The sequence below is a fragment of the Rhinatrema bivittatum genome, chromosome 1 (genome assembly GCF_901001135.1).
Source record: "Rhinatrema bivittatum chromosome 1, aRhiBiv1.1, whole genome shotgun sequence".
NCBI classification, from domain to species: Eukaryota; Metazoa; Chordata; class Amphibia; order Gymnophiona; family Rhinatrematidae; genus Rhinatrema; species Rhinatrema bivittatum.
In genome coordinates this window covers 137,609,786-137,630,217 of record NC_042615.1, presented here as the reverse complement: position 1 = coordinate 137,630,217, position 20,432 = coordinate 137,609,786, and the positions used below count along the sequence as shown (strand labels likewise).

At 43.5% G+C, this 20,432-nt stretch overlaps 1 protein-coding gene across 1 annotated transcript in view; it reads right to left on the bottom strand.

Annotated features, from left to right (window-relative positions):
• The window catches only part of NMU (neuromedin U), a 215,301-nt gene that overhangs the window by 146,272 nt on the left and 48,597 nt on the right, over window positions 1-20,432 (bottom strand). Inside the window, exon 2 of the mRNA XM_029587408.1 lies at window positions 14,665-14,723. Within this exon, the coding sequence (XP_029443268.1) occupies window positions 14,665-14,723 (59 nt within the window). The remainder of the gene's footprint in view (window positions 1-14,664; window positions 14,724-20,432) is intronic.

Below are 20,432 nucleotides of genomic sequence, written 5' to 3'. Positions count from 1 at the left end.
TGATCAACGTCCAAGACCTCATCGAATTCCTAGTGAATTTTTGTTACAATTGCTACAGATTGCTTTGAAGAAAAAATTTTTTTGCTTTCAATCATGATTTCTTTCTTCAAGTGTGTGGTACTGCCATGGGGGCTACCATGGCCCCAGACCTAGTGAATCTTTATATGCATCATTTTGAGGATCGTTGGCTGACTAATCATCCCTTTATGCAGCATCTGATTGTTTGGAAAAGATATATTGATGACGTCTTTGTCTTATGGAGAGGAGATGAGGACATATTTCAATCTTTTTTATGTTGGTTGAATTCTCTTAATTCACATTTGAAATTCACTGCTTCCATCGATTCCCATTCAATAACATTTCTGGACATACGGATTACCATCATTGCTGGAAAATTTGTGGCTTCCCTTTTTCGAAAACCAGTAGGTTCTAATACCTATCTACATTACTCCAGTGCACACCCAAGAAATTTCAAGCGAAATTTACCTGTGAGCCAATTTATATGTTTGAGACGCCTATGTACCACCACAGCGGAGTTTGAAATTCAATCTAAAATTCTACATGAACGTTTTACAGCTAGAGGGTACCCTCATTCAAGTATTCGGAAGGCTTATCTGCGAGCCAAGTATTCCCATCGTGAATGGCTGTTTCTTCCACGGCCTAATGATGACTCTTCGCGACATACCTGTATTTTGCCATATTCCTCAGTGGCTTTCAAAATTTGGCAGTCTATTCTTAAGTATTGGCACATTTTACAGACGCACAATATTTTTAAACTGCCCCCACGGATTACCTTTTCACGTGCCATGAATTTAAAGAATTTTTTGGTGCAATCTGACAGTTCAATGACGTCAATTACGTCGAATCATCTGACTGGCTCACATCACCCTTGTAACACCTGTTCGATCTGTCATTCATCTATGTCTATTGAAGAGAATTTGACCCTGTCATCTGGTTATAAAATATTTCTGAGACATAACACTACTTGCAATTCTTCTATGGTTGTTTATTTGATTAAATGCCCATGTTCACTGCTCTACATTGGTAAGACTAAATGTCTCTTGAAGACGAGAATGATCGAACATCGGTCTAATATAAAAAATGGCAGGGTAAACGAACCTCTAGTCTCACATTGTATTGAAAAGGGACATATGTTCGAAGATTTACAATTTTGTGCGATAGATCATGTTCCACTACATTGGCGTGGTGGAGATCGAGAACATCTTTTATTACAGTCCGAACAACACTGGATCTACCGATTGAATACTGTTCATCCTTTAGGTCTTAATAGCGAGTTGGATTTACATGTTTTTCTGGGATGATCACTGTTATTTATCATGATTGACAGATTATTATATTGTTAATCCATGAATACATCAATGATGGCTGACGTCATATCACAAGGGCGAATTTAAAGAGACGCTACTCTCGGTTTCGGTTCCTCCTTCCTTTGAGAAGATGGTTGAGACGTCTGGTCCCGTCTGAATGGGTAGCCACGCTATTCTCAGATAAGTACTGGTTCTATTTCTATTTTGTTAATTGCTACTACAAATGTGTATTTCTATTTAACTTCTTTAGATATATGGCCCTTGCTAAATTAACTTCTACATGCCCCTGAGGAAGCTAATCCAGCGAAACACCAGCCTGTGTAGGACGATGCTAATATTCGTCTGTTAAAGAGTCATCTCTGTTAATATGGATGGAGGACTATTTTAATGAATTAGAAAAGAAAAAAATCCTTTAAAAAAAAAGTTTGATGTATTAAAAAATGATGAAGGTGGATGATTGAAAAGACCGGTTAGTGTCTACTTATAGTGACATAACATCAAGGCTTGCTGACACCTTCGTAGGCTATTATCTAAATACTATTTTGGGTTCCACATTTTTGGTTTTTGGTAATTGAAATCTCCCATTATTATTGCACTGCCAAATTGGTTTGCTTCCCTGATTTTTCTTAGCATTTCATCATCTGACCATTTTGTCCAAGTGGACGATAGGAGTATACTATCACTATACTCTTACCCAACACACATGGGATTTCTACCCATATAGATTCTACTGAGCATTTACTCTCTTGTATGATCTTTATCCTGTTGAACTCTATACCCTCCCAGATATAAAGTGCCACACCCCCCACCAAGTTGATCCTCCCTATCATTGCGATATAATTTGTACCCTGATATAGCACTGTCCCATTGGTTATCCTCCTTCCACCAAGTCTCTGTGATGCCAATTATGTCAATCTCATCATTTGCTGCTATACACTCTAACTCTCCCATCTTACTTCTTAGACTTCTCGCATTGGCATACAGACATTTCAAAGTGTGTTTTTTGCTTGTTTTAACAACCTGCTTTTCAGTTGTTTGGGATAATTCGGAAATCATTAGCTTTAGTGATTATTTACATATAGGCATATGGACTATGTTTGCTTTTAATGGAACCTCTCTGTTGGGATGCCCTAACTCTCCTGTTTCATTAGTATCCTTCAAGGATATATTCCTCCGAAACATGCATTGCTGAGTGACTGTCTGCTTTCCCCCTTGTTCTAGTTTAAAAGCTGCTCTATCTCCTTTTTAAAGGTTAGTGCCAGCAGTTTGGTTCCACTCTGGTTAAGGTGGAGCCCATCCTTTTGGAAAAGTCTCCCCCTTCCCCAAAAGTTTCCCCAGTTCGTTACAAAGCTGAATCCCTCTTCCCTGCACCATTGTCTCATCCACGCATTGAAACTCTGGAGCTCTGCATGCCTCTGGGGACCTGCACGTGGAACAGGAAGCATTTCAGAGAATGCCACCCTGGAGGTTCTGGATTTCAGCTTCCTACCTAAAATCCTAAATTTGGCTTCCAGAACCTCTCTCCCACATTTTCCTATGTCATTGGTGCCCACATGTACCACGACAGCCGGCTCCTCCCCAGCACTGTCTATAATCCTATCTAGAATGTAATAAAATTCATTAAAGCCCTGATAAACAAAAGGGCTCTTTATCCTGATACAAACTTTGGTATATTCTGAGACTTGGTGAGCTCAAAGAATTGCAGAATATTCCCTGCAGTGCAGTGGTCAGAGCTCCCCATCTTTCTTTTTCCTTCTGGGCCCAAATCTGGCCCTACATCACATGTAATGGCTACCATATGATCAATGGAATCTTTAATCTCCTTCCCAAGAAGGCACCTATCCTCCACTTATATTCAAACTGCATTTGTTTTATTGGGGCAGCTAGGATGATTTGGTGACTTAGAATAAAATTTAGGTTTAAAGATTTCATCGAGTGCACTCTGTGGAACTGTTGTTCTATCTAACAAATCTGCTGCAATTCTTGACATCTTAGTTTATAACGAACCCTTTATGCACTCATGAGGGCCGATGAAATACAGTGCGCTTAACCTAGCGCACAGCTTGCAATGCTGTTGGACAAGCGTTTTGGACGCGCTAGAAAACTCTCAATGCAATGAGATTAGCGCACCCAAAACGCATATCCAAACCAGCGCATAGCTAATAGCATCACATGTACATGCCATGTAGATGAAGCTATTAGCTATTATCCCTGATGCAAAAAATCACCGTGTGCACAACACATATGTTTTAACATGCAAAACTTAATGTCAGCCCCAGAACTGGCATTAAGTCTTTATGTGCTCCAAGCTGCCACAAAAAAGTAAAAAATATTGCTTTTCTGTGGTTCTTCCTACTTAGTATCATCCCAGTACTAAGTAGGAGGAACCACAGGAAGCAAAATGGAAAAAAAAAATCTTGACAGGGGTCAGGTTAGGAAAACAGTTGCTTGGTTTAAGAGTGCCTATCTTCCTAACCCATGGCAGTGTGCAGGTTTGGTGCTCGTTAATTGAGTGTCCGTTTTCCTAACTGGTGCACACCCACATCTCCTGGGCGCCCAATGCCATGGACGCGCTAAAGCTGCACAGTTTATCCCTAGCGCATCCTTTTTAGCGCGGCAGCTCATTTGCCTATTGCATCAGGCACCCATGAGAGGGGGATGTGCGCCCATTTTGGATGCATGTTTTTTCACATTTGATTTTGCATCAGCCCCTTGGAAACCTGGATCCTCCCACACATTTCTACTACCATTGCTGCTCTCAATGTTTATTTTCACCTGGTCACAGAAGAGGGATGGAGAGTTGCAGAATGGATTTACAGTTTTGTCACCCTTAGGCACTCTTGTTGCTGTTGTGCCCCCACTTTCCACTCCCCCACCCCAGTAATTTCAGACAACAGGGAGCAAGAGGTCTAAGGCACATCCCTACAGTTTGCTGCAGAGGCTCAGGAGTAGAATCTGTGGCAAAAATTCGAAAATTCTAAAGCACATTGAGAAACATTTCCATCTTTTATATTATGTTATAAAAATTAAGCAATTCTCCAACCTTGTTTGTGTCTGTATTTATTTTTTATTGGATGAGGAAAAAGAATCTTAAATATCAATACAGAAATGAGATCTGAGGGATGAACAGAAGGAAAGAGTGAGACCAAGGGATAGAGAGGAAAGGAGGAGGACTAGGAATGAGGTGTGAAGAAGATGAAAGGACTGGGAATAGGAGGCAAGAGTATGAGAAGGAAAGAGGTCAGAGAATGGGGAAAAAATGAAAAAAGGACTGTGGATGGGGAAGATCAAGAAAAGGGGGGAAATCAGGAATCTGGGATGGGAGAAAAAGAGGGAGGGAAAGGGAGGGAGGTTCTGGGATTGAGAAAGGGGAGGAGGGAATAAGATATATTGGGATGCTTTCCAAGATCTAGAGAGAAGACAGAGGAAAGAAGGGAGGTTCCAGGATCTGGGGAAAAGAATCTGAGATCAAGGGAGAAAGAACTTTAATTGCATTGGGGGAAAGGAGAGGAAGCAAGCGTCCCTGCTGTGCTCTGGGTCTGCTCCTCCTTGCATTCCCTCTCTAACCTCTCAATCTGGCACATACACACACACACCAGCACCTAACCCTTCTCTCTCTCTCACACAAACACTGCCCACTCCTCTCTCACACACACACAAGCGCTGCCCCTTCTCGTCCAGCTGATCCACTCTCATCCCCCAGCCACTCTCCTCATCCCACAATGATCCCAATTCATCTCCTCCTAACCCTACTAAAATGATTCCTCTGCTCTGTGTACTTCCAGGCTCATTCCTTTCCTGTCCTGTTCCCTGCATGCTGCCTAGGAAGAGAGGGGGCTGGATCAGAAAGCAGAGGGCTGTTCCCTACAGCGTGAGATTCAGCACAGTGAGTATGTTACTTGAATAAGGGTATTAATCTCCAGGTAGTAGCTGTCATTCCTGCAAGCCACCCCCATACCTCTTCTCATCATTCACATCATCCAGACTTTATGGATCCACAGTATTTATCCCACGTCCCTTTGAAATCCATCATAGTTTTGGTCTTCACTACTTCCTCTGGGAGGGTGTTCCAGGCATCCACCACCCTCTCCGTGAAGAAATACTTCCTGACATTGGTTCTGAGTCTTCCTCTGTGGAGCTTCAAATTGTGACCCCTGGTTCTGCTGATTTTTTCCCAATAGAAAAGGTTTGTCATTGTCTTTGGATCATTAAAACCTTTCAAGTATCTGAAAGTCTGTATCATATTACCTCTGCTCCTCCTTTCCTCCAGAGTACATATTTAGATTCTTCAATCTCTCCTCATAAGTTATTTGATGAAGACCCTCCACCTTTTTGGTCGCCCTTCTCTGGATTGCCTCCATCCTGTCTGTCCATTCGGAGATACGGTCTCCAGCACTGAACACACTACTCCAGGTGAGGTCTCACCAAGGACCTGTACAAGGGGATAATCACTTCCCTTTTCTTACTCTATATTCCATTCTTTATGCAGCCTAGTATTCTTCTGGCTTTAGCTATTGCCTTGTCACATTGTTTCGCCGACTTCAGATCGTTAGACACTATCACCCTAAGGTCTCTCTCCTGCTCCGTGCACATCAGCCCTTCACCCCCTATCGAATACAGTTCTTTTGGATTTCCACACCCCATATGCATGACTCTGCACTTCTTGGCATTGAATCTCAGCTGCCATATCTTCGACCACTCTTCCAGCTTCCTTAAATCCTGTCTAATTCTCTCCACTCCTTCCGGCGTGTCCACTCTGTTGCAGATCTTTGTGTTATCCGCAAAAAGACAAACCTTATCTTCTATCCTATCCGCAATGTTGCTCACATAGATATTGAACAGGACCGGTCCCAACACCGATCCTTGCGGCACTCCACACCGCCATTTACCATCACACATTGTCTTCTGTCTGTCAACCAGTTTGCAATCCAGGCCACCACCTCGGCACTCACTCCTAAACTTCTCATTTTATTTACCAGCCTCCTGTGCGGGACTTATCAAAAGCTTTGCTAAAATCCAAGTAGATGACATCAGGCGTTCTTCCTCGATCCAATTCCTTAGTCACTCAATCAAAAATGTTGATCAGATTTGTCTGACAGGACCTTCCCTTGGTGAAACTATGCTGCCTCTGGTCCATCAATTCTGCTGCTTGTAGATAGTTCCCAATTCTTTCCTTCAGCAGCGACTCCAATACCTTTCCCACCACCGAGGTGAAGCTAACTGGCCTGTAGTTTCCAGCCTCTCTGCTCCCGCTCTTGTGAAGTGGACCACTGTCGCTCTTCTCCAATCACCTTTCTCCACTGAGAAATTTACCATTTAGCCCTACTCTCAATTTTCTCTTTTAACTAGTTCCCAATTCACAACAGGACACTGTCCCCTAGCCCATGACTTTTTAAATTTCTTAAGAAGTCTAATGAGGCACTTTGTCAAATGCTTTCTGGAAATCCAAATTCACTATATCAACTGGCTCACCTTTATCCACATGTTTAATTATGCTCTGAAAAACATTTAGCAGATTGGTGAGGCAAGACTTCCCTTGGCTAAATCCAAGTTGGCTTTGTCCCACTAAACTCTGCCTGTTTGTTCAGCAATTTTGTAAATTATGATAGTTTCTACCATTTTCTCTGGCCCAAACATCAGGCTCATTGGTCCTGGATCACCCCTTGATCCAATTTTAAAAATTGGCATTACATTGGCAACCCTTTATTCTTCAGGTGTCAGATGATTTTAATGATAGTTTACAAATTACTAACAGCATGTCTGTAATTTCATTTTTCAGCACTCTGAGATGTGTATTACCTGGTCCAGGTGATTTGCTACTCTTTAGTTTGTCAATTTGCCCTATTCCAATTTCCAGGTACACATATTTGTTTCAGTTCAGCTGAATCACCTTTGAATATCATTTCTGGCATGGGTATCTTATATCTTCCTCAGTTAATGCAAAGCAAAGAATTCATTTAGTCTCTCTATTATGGCTTAGTCATCCTTAAAGTGCCCTTTTTACCCCTTGATCATCTAATGGTCCAACCAACTCCCTTGCAGGCTTTCTACTTTGAATTTATTTATTTAAAATTATTTATATACCGTTTTAACAATAAAATATTGAACAAAGCAGTTTACAATAAAATAAAAACAAATATAGGAAAAGGAAAAGAAACATTATATACATAAAATGACAAATGAGTAGACTAAATTAAAATTAAAATAGAAATCAAAGAGGAAAGAATACAAAGAACAGGTAAGTCCTAGTAATGTCTAAGCATTGAAAAGTGGAACGGTTAAATGTGTCCTGTGGGGGATGTTGTTGCGATCCCTCCCATGGCTGGAGCCACGGGAGGTCTCTTACCTCCTTGCCTGAGCCCGATGTGATCCCCCCTGGTAGGAGCCATGCCGAGGATCCCTGCAGTGGCATGGAGCTACCCCGGTGCAAAAGGAGCCTCGCTGGGACTCTTTCCCGCGTCCAGAACCATGCCATCGTGCCGGTGTGGTAGGGGCCGCGCCGGGGCTCTCTCCTGTGGCCGGAGCAGTGTTGTTACTTCTCTTGTGGCCCGGAGGTCACCGATTCTCTCCCTGCATGGCCAGAGCCATGCTGCCGTTCCATGTGGCTTGGTGGCCACCAATGCTACCTTGGGGCTTCAGTGGGAAGAAGGCCCTCAACCCGTGTCATCTCACAGCTGGAGCCGCCCTCAGTTCTCCTTGCGTGGCAGGGAAGCCATTGTCCACCTCAGGGCCTTTTCAGAGGCCTGGTTCCTGCTCCGGCTCCTCCTCTGCCTCAGCTGCAGCAGGGCCGCTGTCCGTGGTCCTGCAGTTCTGCTTTCTCTTCCTTAGGCACGGGTCGCGCCTCTCTGCCTGCTTTAAATGGCCAGTGCAGGTGTGGTCCTCTTCTGACTCCTCCCTGGGTGTTTCCTGTTCCAGCCTATAAAAGGCTTTCCCCGTCATTCCAGCTTTGCCTTTGAAAGTAAGTCCTCCCTAGGACTCCTCGTCTGCTTCTCCTCCTGGGCACTCTGTTCCATGTGGGATGCCGTGTCTTCGTCGTTGTTCCATGTACTGGTCTCTGCCCTGATGTCTTCAATGTTACTGATGTCCAGTTGTCCATCTATCCTTGATGGCCTGACGTCCATTTGTTCCTGATGCTCTGACGTCCTTCCATTCCTGATATCTTGACGGCCTGACGTCCACCTGTTCTCGATGTCCTGACGCCTATCCGTTCTTGATATTCATCTGTTTCTGATGTCCTGATGTTTGCCCAGTCCTGGTTGCTTGTCCAGATGTTCTCTGCTCCATTCGGACCCATCCCCCATGGCCTGACCACCCCCGCCGGGATGTGTGAGGCGTTGATGGGTCTTCCCTCTGACTGTGCTATGGAGTCATCTCTTCCCTTGTCTGACTTACCTTGTTCTTGATGTCCGATATCTGCCTTGCATTTGATGTCCTAGCTTGATGCCTACTTGTGTGGTCTGTGACTAGCCCAGTGGGACAGAGTATGGCGCTAGAGGGACTTTCCTGCTCTGAGGTTCCAGACTTTTTAACTATAGGTTTCTTAACCTTGCCCTGTCTTGTTATACCTTGCCTTGTCCAGTGTTCCTCTGTTCCAGGATCCTCTTGTTCCAGCATCCTATTTCAGTGACTAAGTCTTCGTCTACTTCAGCCTCCGAGTCTTCGTCTGTCCCGCCACGCCTGTCTTGCCATAACTTGTTCCACGTCTCCGTCCAGCCATGACCTCTGTCCAGCCTGTCGCTTCAAGCCACTACCTAGTGGCTAGGCCGAAAGGGCTTGGAACTGTCGGAGGACCATTCAGAGACCACATTGCGTTGGTGGTCTCATGGAAGTGTGCAGGTTCGGTAGAGGGTCAGGATCTCCAGTCTTGCCAGCAGGGACGTCTCACCGCTAGGGCGCACATTCCTTGTCCCGCACTGGGGGAGCATTCCCTAGCGTTCCCTTCCATCCGCAGCACAACAGATGTGGCAAATGCTTTCGGAAATAAGTATGTTTTTAAGCAATTTTTTGAATTCCTTGGAGTTTGAAATTTGGTGAAGTGTGGTCGGTAAAGAGTTCCATAACAGTGGACCTGCAACACAGAAAGCCCTTTTCCTAGTAATGTCTAATTTTGCCAAGTGTATAGAAGGAACATCTAGTCAATTTCTGTTTAGTGATCTTAAGTGTCTAGATGGTTTGTAAATCTGAAGGATAGAACAAACCAGATTGAGGATGGAATATGTAAAAGTGAATGAATAATAGTATCTTGCAAAGGATTCTGAATTTAATGGGTAACCAATGCAGAGAAAACAGAATTGGTGCAATGTGACTTTGAGGGTGAACCAAGCAAGATACGAGTAGCTGAATTTTGTATTAGTTGTAAAGGTCGGATTGAAAAGTCTGGGACACCTAGGTAGAGTGCGTTACAGGAATCAAGACCAGAGAAAATTAAGGATTGGAGGACTATACGGAGGTCGTGGAAGAAAAAGGAGAGGACGTAAGTGCTTGAGCATATGCAATTTATAAAAGGAATTTGACAGTTGGGGAAATGTGTTGTGATAAAGACAGGTCTGAGTTTAGTAATACACCTAAGTTTCGAGCTTGGGAGAGAACAGATATGGGAGCACTGTTTAACAGGTGTAACAGTGAACCATTTGAAGGATTTGCAATTGAAGATAGAAATACAATTTCAGTTTTATTGGGATTCAGTTTAAGACTATTATGTGATGACCAACTATTGATTGTGTTTATATACAGAGCTACAGTGGAGAGAGTCTCAGACCAAGAGGATTTATATGGAACAAAAAACTGAATATCATCAGCATTTACCTTAAATTGGACATTCAAAGCAGATAGATGACAGAGGGGGAGAAAATAAATTTTAAAAAGAACCGGTGAAAGCGAAGAACCTTGAGGGACTCCTGAGAAAACTGTATAGTGAGTTGAGAAATGTGAGCCAATATTAATCTGATGAGTACGGTTAGATAAGTAGATTTTAAACCAGTCAAGGACTGTTGAATTAATTCCTATTGAAAGGAGGCTAGATAGAAGAATTTGGTGATCAAGGGTGTACCTGATAAAGTTTTTGCCTCCACAGCAAGGTTCTTTTCAAATTCTTTCTTTGCCTTCCTTATCAATGCTTTGCATTTAACTTGCCAGAGCTTATATGTTTTTAATTATAGCCTCTCTCACCTCACCTTTTAACCATACCAGTAGTCATTTAGCCTTTCACCTTTTCTAATGCGTGGAATACATCTGGTCTGGACTTCCAAGATGGTATTTTTAAACATCCATGCTTGATATAAAAACTCTTAGCCTTTTCAGCTGAACCCTTTTCCTCATTTTATCATAGTTACCTTTTTGAAAATTAAATGCTGTCACAGTAGATTTATTTAATGTCCTCCCTCCAGTTATATAGTCAAATTTGATCACATTGGGATGACTATTGCCAAGTGACTCCAACACTTTGCCTTTCGCACCAAATCCTGTGTTCCATTAAGGACTAGGTCCAAAATAGTTTCCCCTCTTGTTGGTTCTTGTACCTGCTGCTCCATGAAGCAGTCATTTATTTCATCTAGGAACTTCACCTCTCTAGCATGCCCTGATGTGACATTCACCCAGTCAATACTGGGATAATTGAAGTCACTCATTACTGTACTACTGATTGTTAGCTTCCCTAATTTCTTTTAGCACTTCATTGTCTGTTTGTTCATTCTGGCCAGGTGGATGGTAATACAATCTCACTGCTATTTTATTCCCCTTTTCACCTGGAATTTCAATCCATAAAAATTCAACATTGCATTTTGTTTCCTGTAGAACTATTATCCTGTTTGACTCAGTGTACTCTTTAATATATAGAGTGCCACCCCGACATCAATTTGATCCATCCTATCATTTCAATATAATTTGTACTCTGGTATCTCAGTATCCCATTGGTTATCTTCCAGGTCTCTGCAATGCCAATTATATCTACCTCTTCATCCAGTGCTATACACTAACTCACCCATTTTATTATCTAGCATTTATATATAAACATTTCAAAGTATGTTTTTTCTTTGTATTAAAAACTTGCTTATCAGTTGGCTGGGGTAACTTGGAATCTTTCTCCTTTAATCTTAATTGTCCTGTATCATACTCCAGGCCACAGTATTCACTTTTGACAGCCTAGCTTTTCTCTTTATTGCCTTGTACAGTAGTCCTATTCCTGTTCTCATTCTAGATGACTTCATCAACACAGAATGGTATGAGCAGCGAGTAGTACTGAATCGCCATTGCGCTTACAGCGGTGTTGTTAAAAGTGGCTGTTTTAAAAAAGAGATTCCATTGGTAAAAACAGATTCAACAGTTTGTATAGTTAGTTTTTGCTGATGTTTTTCTAAAGTATGTTATGAGAGATCCATGCTAATCTGAGCCAACTCAAGTGGCTCTCAAGCCCCTGAGGCAGCTCGAATGAGCGAAACTCGGCCAGAGTCGGGCAAGATTCAATAAAGTCCATTTTTATACCGATTCAACTCCTTGTGTTTGCTGCCATCAACCATCTTGGATCGGTTGCCGGTTTGTTTTCTTGAAATTCCCATGCAGACATTGCCTTGTGAGCCCCCTCAGACTTTATCTGAGCACCAGCATGAACATGTACCCCATCTCTCTTTATTTTGCTTCAATTTATCTCTAAAATTAATATTTTCTCTTCAAAGTTGCCTTAATGCTTGCTTCAGCAGCCACCAAACAGCAATTATCAGTGCTAAAAAAAAAAAAAAATGATTTTTTTTCTTCAGGAAAAGTCCATAGTAATCATCTTTAAAGACTATATACCAATGCCAGAAGTCTAAGAAGTAAGATGGGAGAGTTAGAGTGTAAAGCAGTAAATGATAAGAGACATAATTGGCATCTTAGGAGACCTGGTGGAAGGAAGATAACCAATGGAACAGTGCTATATCTGGATACAAATTATTTTGCAATGATAGGGAGGATCGACTTGATAGGGGGGTGGCACTTTATGTCCAGGAGAGTATAGAGTCCAAAAGGATAAAGATCATACAAGAGAATAACGGCCCGATTTTTAATGGTCCACGGGCCTTGCATACACCATGAGCATTTTAAAAAAAGAGGCCCGACTGCGTGCGAAACCCCTGTTATGCGCACAAGAGCTGGGCCTCAGCAGAGGGGCTGGGCTAGAGGTACCCGGTACAGCAGCCATTTGCTGCTGTGCTGGGGAATCACATGCCGGCAAGGTGCCGGCGCATGCAACTTGCTACAGCTCCTTTGCAGGAGCAAGAAGTTAAAAAAATGGGGGGACCTAGGATAGGAGGCGGGTAGGATAGGAGAAGAGGAAGGGAGGTTAGGGAAGTTCCCTCCCAGTCTGCTCCTTAATTGGAACAGACTGTGAGGGAACTGGGGAAGCCGGACTGTAACATGCTAGAGGCATAAAGTTCCTGGATGGACATGCTAGAGACATAAAGTTCCTGGATGGAATAAATGACTGCTTCATGAAGCAATTGGTTGAAGAACCAACGAGAGAGGGAGCTATTTTAGATTTAATTCTTAGTGAAATGCACGATTTGGTGAGAGAGCTAACGGTGGTGGGGCCACTTGGCAATAGTGATCATAACATGATCAAACTCGAACTAATGACTGGAAGGGGGACATTATGTAAATCTACAGCTCTAATACTAAGGGATAAATTGTTAAGACCTGCGCGTGGGTGTACATGTGCGCGTGGTACCCAGCGCGCACACATGTATGCCCGATTTTATAACTTGCACGCGCAGGCACACGCAAGTTATAAAATCAGGAGTCTGCACGCACAAGGGGGTGCACACTAGTGCACCTTGCATGCGCAGACGTCCGTGGGATTCCCCCGTTCCCTCCCAGGCCACTTCAAAATCGGAGCAGCCTAAAAGGGAACTTCCCTTCCCACTAACCTAATCTTTCCACCCCTTCCCCTAACCTTTCCCCCAGCCCTACTCTAACCGCCCCCCCAAAAGGTTTATCTAACCTTTTGCACCTGCCTGGAGGCAGCCTGCCAGCACGCGATCCTCCGACACAGCAGCAATGGCCGCTGTGTCGGAGGCCTCTGGCCCCGCCCCCGCCCCACCCCTTTTTGCAAGCCCCGGGACTTATACACGTCACTGGGCTTTTTTAAAATAGGCCCGGCGCACGTAAACCCCCCCCCCCCTACGCATGTAAATCCTCTGGATTTATGCACGTAGGGCTCTTAAAATCCGGCCCTAAATTTTCAAAAGGGAAAAAATGTTGAAAATAGTTAGAAAAAAACTGAACGGTGAGCTGCAACTGTTAAAAATGTACAATAGGTATAGGCATTGTTTAAAAATACAATCTTAGATGCGCAGTCCAGATGTTTTCCATGCATTAAGAAAGATAGAGGAAAGGCAAAACAATTACCAGCATGGTTAAAAGGTGAAATAGCTTCTTTCATCTATTTTAGCCAAAAAAACAACTTTTAAAAATTTGAAGGATCCATCTGAAGAAAATAGGAAAAAGCATAAGCATTGGTTAAGTTAAGTGTAAAATATTGATAAGGCAGGCTAAGAGAGAATTTGAAATGGAAGTTGGCCATAGAGGCAAAAACTCATAATAAAAACTTTTTAAAATATATCCAAAGCAAGAAATCTATATGCAGGAATATGGTTGTATGTTTTTTCATACTAAAAATGAAAAGAGAGCAAAATACCTGCCAAAAATTAATAGGTATGAAGAAAAGGCAAAGAATATGGGCTATCCCTGAGTAAACTCCATGATTATCAAACAAAACACAATCTTGAAGAGTCAGTAATTTATTTATTTATTTATTTAACATTTTTATATACCGACCTTCATGAAAGAAAATTCATATCAGATCGGTTTACAGATAACATGAGGGGAATAACAAAGTCAACCATATAACAAGAAATGAAAGTTACATATAACAGTAATGTATATAATCATTTACCCCACAAAACCATTTAAATGTTATCACTAATCAAAAATTCAAAAAATCTTTCTAAATCAAGTTAAACAATTTTAAATGCTTTGTGGGATAAATATTTATTGCATACTTTAGTATTTTGCAAATATGATTATTTGTAATTCTGTATACACTGTATATTGTACTGACAGCCAAGGTTGTCTACCCAGTGGCATGTTCTAACTTTAAAAGTTTGTTATAAACAATTAAAAATGGTTTTAAATAAATTTAGAATACTGATTTAGTTGGAGTGTTTTGTATAATTCCCCTAGAGTTCCCTTAGGTATGTCCCATATTCCCTGCCTTTGATACATGATTTTTTCTTTCATGCTGCCTTTGTGATAAAAAAATAATAAAATTATGCCTATTGTAGTCAGATTTAGGATTGTTTCTTACCTCCTTCCATAGTTGTAATTCTTGTTCTCCCTGTAGTGTCTGGGATAACAGTGGTGCTCCTGGAAATAAAAAAAAATATATATAAATGGCTGGATTAAAAGAAAACTCCTCTAGCAATATTCTGATCTCCTTACAACTATGTTTTTGTGGTGATCCAGACAAAGGCAAAAACATCAAAATGACATCTGCAGTCATTTTAGCTTCACCAGAAATATGATGACCAGCACAATTCCCTGGAAAGCAGAGCTGCTTACCCGTAACAAGTGTTCTCCTAGGTCAGCAGGATGTTAGTCCTTACATATGGGTGACATCATTGGATGCAGCCCGGCATGGAAAACTTATAGCAAAGTTTCTAGAACTTTGACTAGATACACTGAGCATGCCCAGCATGCCCTATACCACACAGGGTCCCTCTTCAGTCTCGTAACATAGAATTACAATAAAAATCCACGGGGTGGTGGGCAGATTTCGTGAGGACTATCATCCAGCTGTCCTTGGAAAACACCTGTTACAGGTAAGCAACTGCGCTTTCTCCTAGGACAAGCAGGCTGGTCATCCTCAGACATGGGTAAATCCCTAGCTACAGGCTGCCCCCCCCCCCCAACAGAAAAGGGGACCAGACACCAACCAGGTGCCATCGGGTACAAAAAAAAACACAGTGCTGTTGCTAACAGAGGGAGAGACAGCCTGAACCCAAACAATTGGCCCTAGGCAGGGAGAGTTGGGTTCTACACCTCAAAGAGATTCCGGAGGTCAGACTGGCCGAACGTACTGTCATGTTGGCCATCCCTATCCAGATAGTAGAGTGACACAAATGTGTGGAAAGAACGCCATGTCACAGCCTTAAAGACCTCTTCCACGGGAACTGCTCGCAAGTGGGCCACCGACGTTGCCATGGCTCTGACAGAAAAAGCCTTGACAAGACCCCCAAGATGCAGTCTCACCTGGCCATAACACATATCCGGTGGACAATTTTATAAGAGGCCATTTATCTGGGTAAAGTACTGTTTTGCCCAAAATTACCCTTAATGAGGACAACTTTCAAAGGAATTAGCCCAGCTAACTAAGCAGTTACCCTGGTAAATCCCCATGGGTGAAAGTTGCCCTAAGCTCAGCAGGTAGAAATATATGCATGCTTTTACAGCCCACATACATTTACAATATCCATGGGAAACTCACAGAAGAGCATTTCACTTTCAAATCCCTGCACATACTTTCCCACAGGTGAAAGTTAGGTTTCCCTTTGAAAATAGGTTACAGATCTGTGGGTACAAAGTATTCACTGATCTGAAAAGTACCTGGGCCGTTTAAAAATTGCTCCTTAAATGTGAGTGCACACATTCAACCAGTTAAAATATGGATGGATCCAGGCTCAGGGTTAGGGTTAGGTTTGCTGCAGAAAATAAAGTAGTTTGTGTCATTGCCAGGGTAATGCTGGACACCAAGTCATAAGGAGGTAAACCAGTTTAAGGGAGACCTTAGGAGAGTTTTAGGAGATTTTATTTTCAAAATAATTTTTTATTGGTCAAGGCTGTGCATAGCTGTACAGAACAGAAAAGAAAAAAAATCAAACACGACCACACGGTGTGCAGTTAACGAAAACACAATGTCTCATACTAGACAAAGCCGGAGCATAAACCAACTAACATAAATACAAAGTGCAGACCGTGGGAAGAATAGCCTTTCACAAGCCCAGTCCAATGTAATTTTCACTTTGTTTAAACACACAGATATTAAACACCCCACAATTACTCTTTCATACACCACTCATACCCCCAACTTCCACTTCTCACCCCCCCCCCCCGGAGACCAAGGGAATTAAGCCCAGACATTTGAATATCCCGCAACATTTAAGTTCGCCTGCATCTCAGTTGATAAGCCCCTAAAAAATCCCTGCCAGCAGTCCTCATACAATGTCTCGTGCGCAATGTCCAGAGAGAGACAGTCCATACGTTCCATTTATAGCTCCGAGGACATCCGGTAGTACCAAGCTGCGAGAAGGGGAGCTGTGGTCGGTTCTACCCAAATAGACAAAATGGTCCGACAGGCCAATAGCATCGCCATACGGCCAAACTTTGCCTTGGAAAGGGGACAAGGCAGAGACCCACGGAGAGGGTGTGTGTCAGCACCATAGGACCTGTATGCAGAGTAGGGATACTGGTACACTGAGAGATAACTTGCAATACTTGAGTCCAGAAGGGGCGAACGGTTGTACATTGAAGAAGACGGTGCAGCAACGCACCTTCCTCCTTGCCGCATTTGATGCAGAGCGGAGAGTCTGTTAGCCCCATTCGGAAGCATCGAACATCGTAATACACGAGATGGATAAGTCGGAATTGTAACTCCTGGAGCCCCAAATCCGGGTTCTGTGTGTGCAGAGACTTAAACCAGCGCTTCAGGTGGTCAGGAGTCACGTCACTGTCCAGAATAGCTGACCACCGAGACGCCAAATGAGTCAAATGGTCCCGACCCTTGTATTCCACTCCAAGTCGCTTCCAGCCAGTAATAGTGTTAGCGCAACAGGCCGTTTCAAAAAGTTTTGTGGCAAATAGAGTTTCCGCCGCCAGTTCCTCCAGAGTCCAATGGAACACTTGTATGTAGTGTCGGACTTGCAGGTATCCAAAGAAAATATTTGGGTGAAAGTGTAAAAGTTCTGGCTATTGTTTGGAAATCTAAAGGTTCATGAGTTTCAGGGTCAAACATATGGAAAAGATACTACCCCATTAGCCGCCCAGTGTTGGAAAAGACCCCTATAATCCCGACCTGGCCGAATGTCCAGATTCCCTAACAGTGGCATTAACAGAGACAAGAGACCACGTAGGCCGCTCTGCCGCCGCAACCACTGCCAGGCTTTTATACAAGGGTGAATCAAACATCTGGGAAAAACCAGCGCCTGTAGGCCTGCTGGGTGCAGCTGGAGAAGAGACAGAGAAGACCAGGGAGCAGCCATGCTATTCAACAGACCCGCAGAACAGTAGCGATATTGGTCAATAATCCATTCCCCCACAAACCTCATTTGACAGGCAACATTGTATATCCTAAAATTGGGCAGCCCATAACCTCCCTCCTCAGGGTGCTCCAGAACAGCGTACTTTATACGTGCCCTCTTACCCTTCCAGATAAACCTAGATAGGCCCCCACGCAGGCGCTGTATATCCCGAACCGTTAGCCAGCAAGGTAACATGTGCAAGAGGTATAGGAGTCTGGGTACAATGATCATCTTGAACAGCGCACATCTACCAAAAATACTCAGTGGGAGAGGGCACCATGCTGTCAGCTGCGTAAGAATTTTGGCAATCATATCCGTAATGTTAAGGTCATATAAACAGTGTAGATCCCTAGATATCCAAACCCCCAAATATCGGAGCCTCTCGGGTGCCCACACAAATGGGAAGGGGCCTTGCCAGGTGACCGGCAGTCGTGAGTCTAAGGCTAACGCTTCAGACTTGGAGTGATTGATTCTCAGACCCGCAATCTCCCTAAATTGATCAAAAATATTAACATGCACACTCCTGCGGGGCCGCCCAACAAATAATAGTATGTCATCCGCAAATAGTGCTATCTTTAGAGGATGACCACTAAGGCTAAGCCCCGAGAAACCTTTTTCGGCCTGTAATTGCGTGGCCAAGGGTTCGATGGCCAGCACAAATAAAAGTGGAGACAAGGGGCATCCTTGTCGCACTCCGCATTGGAGCGCAAAGGAGTCTGTAAGAGCTCCACTGATCAAGATTCTACCACTTGGGTTTTTGTACAGGGTCGCAAGCCAAGTTACGAATGCTCCGGTAAAGCCATATTGACTCAACGTCCAAAACAAATAGTCCCAGGACACCGAGTCAAATGCCTTCTCCGCATCTAAACTCAAAATCATGGCCTCTTCACTGGAGTGATAGCTCAGAGCCGCAATCAATCGTCTCACATTACGCACTCCCTGGTGACCCTTAACAAACCCCGTCTGATCCTCATCAATGAGTGTGGGCAGAATCTGGTTGAGGCAGGCCGCTAGCACAGCCGACAATATTTTAATGTCCACATTTAACAAAGAGATAGGTCTGTAAGAGCCAACCTCTGCCAAGTCCTTGCCTTTCTTTGGCAAAACGACGATCACGGATTGATTGGCTACTGCAGGTAATTCCTCATTCTGGACTAAATCATTGTAAAATTTGGAAAGTGGGGACAAGAGATGAAATTTAAGAATTTTATAAAATTCCACCCCTAAGCCATCTGGTCCCACTGCTTTCCCTTGCTTCAAGCCCTGAACCACAGCATATATTTCTTGTTCGCCAATAGGTTTAACAGTAAGCTTTGGTCCGGAGACAGGCGCGGCCACTGTTGCTGCTGAAAGAACAGGGTCGTAGTATCAGGGTCCTGTCTCTTCTTCCCATAAAGGGCAGTGTAATACTCCAGGAACCTGTGTGCAATGGCTGCAGGCGCAGTCACATACTGCCCCTTGCAGTCCCTTACCCCTGCAATAACTGTTGATTCCGAGGCCTGACTAGATGCGCTAACATTTTGCCAGGCCGATTGCCGTGTTTATAAAGTTGGTATTGATAATACCGCAGAGACTTGGAAGCTCTCTGATATAAACGGCTATTTAGAGTCTCCCGCAACTGAGCAACACATTCCTTATTTATTTGGGACATATCAAGCATATGACGCCTTTGAACACTTTTAAGCTCCGTGGTAAGGCGTAAAATCTCCTCATTCCGCTGTCGATTTACCTTAGCAGTGTATGCAATGATGTGTCCTCGCATCACCGCTTTCCCCGCCTCCCATAGGGTAGTGGAAGAGATATTCGGGGTATTAAACCCAACATATTCCCTCCAACAGGACTGCAAGTGCTGATGAAATGCATTATCCATAAACAGAGCTGGCCGCATGTGCCACGAAAAAGCCCCATGACACCCCATCCCACAGAGCATCGTAATATGAATCGGTGCGTGATCCGATATTGTGATAGGTACTATCTCCACCTCCCCTACCGCATGAAACATTTTATCAGATATGAGAAGGTAATCCAAGTGGGAGTAGGTGGGTGGGAAAAAAGGTATAGTCCTGCTCAAAAGGATGCAGCACCCGCCATGCATCTAGGAGTTGAAGCTCCTGACATAAAAAGTTAACCCCTTGACATGCATCATGCGGAGCAATTAGCTTAGCAGGTTTACAGTCTAGCTGCTTGTCTGCCACAAAGTTGAAATCTCCCCCCAGTATGAGGGTGTACCCTGTCAGCGCCGCCAATAAGCTATCTTAGAAAAAAAAGAATGCGAATAGGTGTTAGGTGCGTAAATATTACAAAAAGCTACGCGTTGCTGATTGAGAGTCCCAACTGCCACCAAATAGTGCCCCTCTTTGTCCTGATACGTACGAGTGAGTTGAAAGGGCAGCTGTTTGTGAATAAGGATAGCTACACCTCTCTTACGCAAGGAGAAAGAGAACCAACACTGCCCCACCCACTCCCGTTTCAAGTTCCCATGCTCCAGATCATTTAAGTGCATTTCCTGCAGGAATACCACTTGGGGCTTTGCGAATTGAAACATTGCTAGCAACCTTTTCTTCTTAATTGGCGAATGAATCCCCTGGACATTAAGAGATGTTATTTTAACCTTCTCCATTCCCAAGAAAGAGGTAGACAAACTCAGAGGCCCACTCCAGAGCCTCACAACTGCCAGAACAGAGGAGTCTAGGGCCTCCCAGCCACGACCCCAGACCACACTGGATACATTAGACTGTGCCAGAGCCTCATCCCCGGTCCCCCATCTCTGCCCCATTCC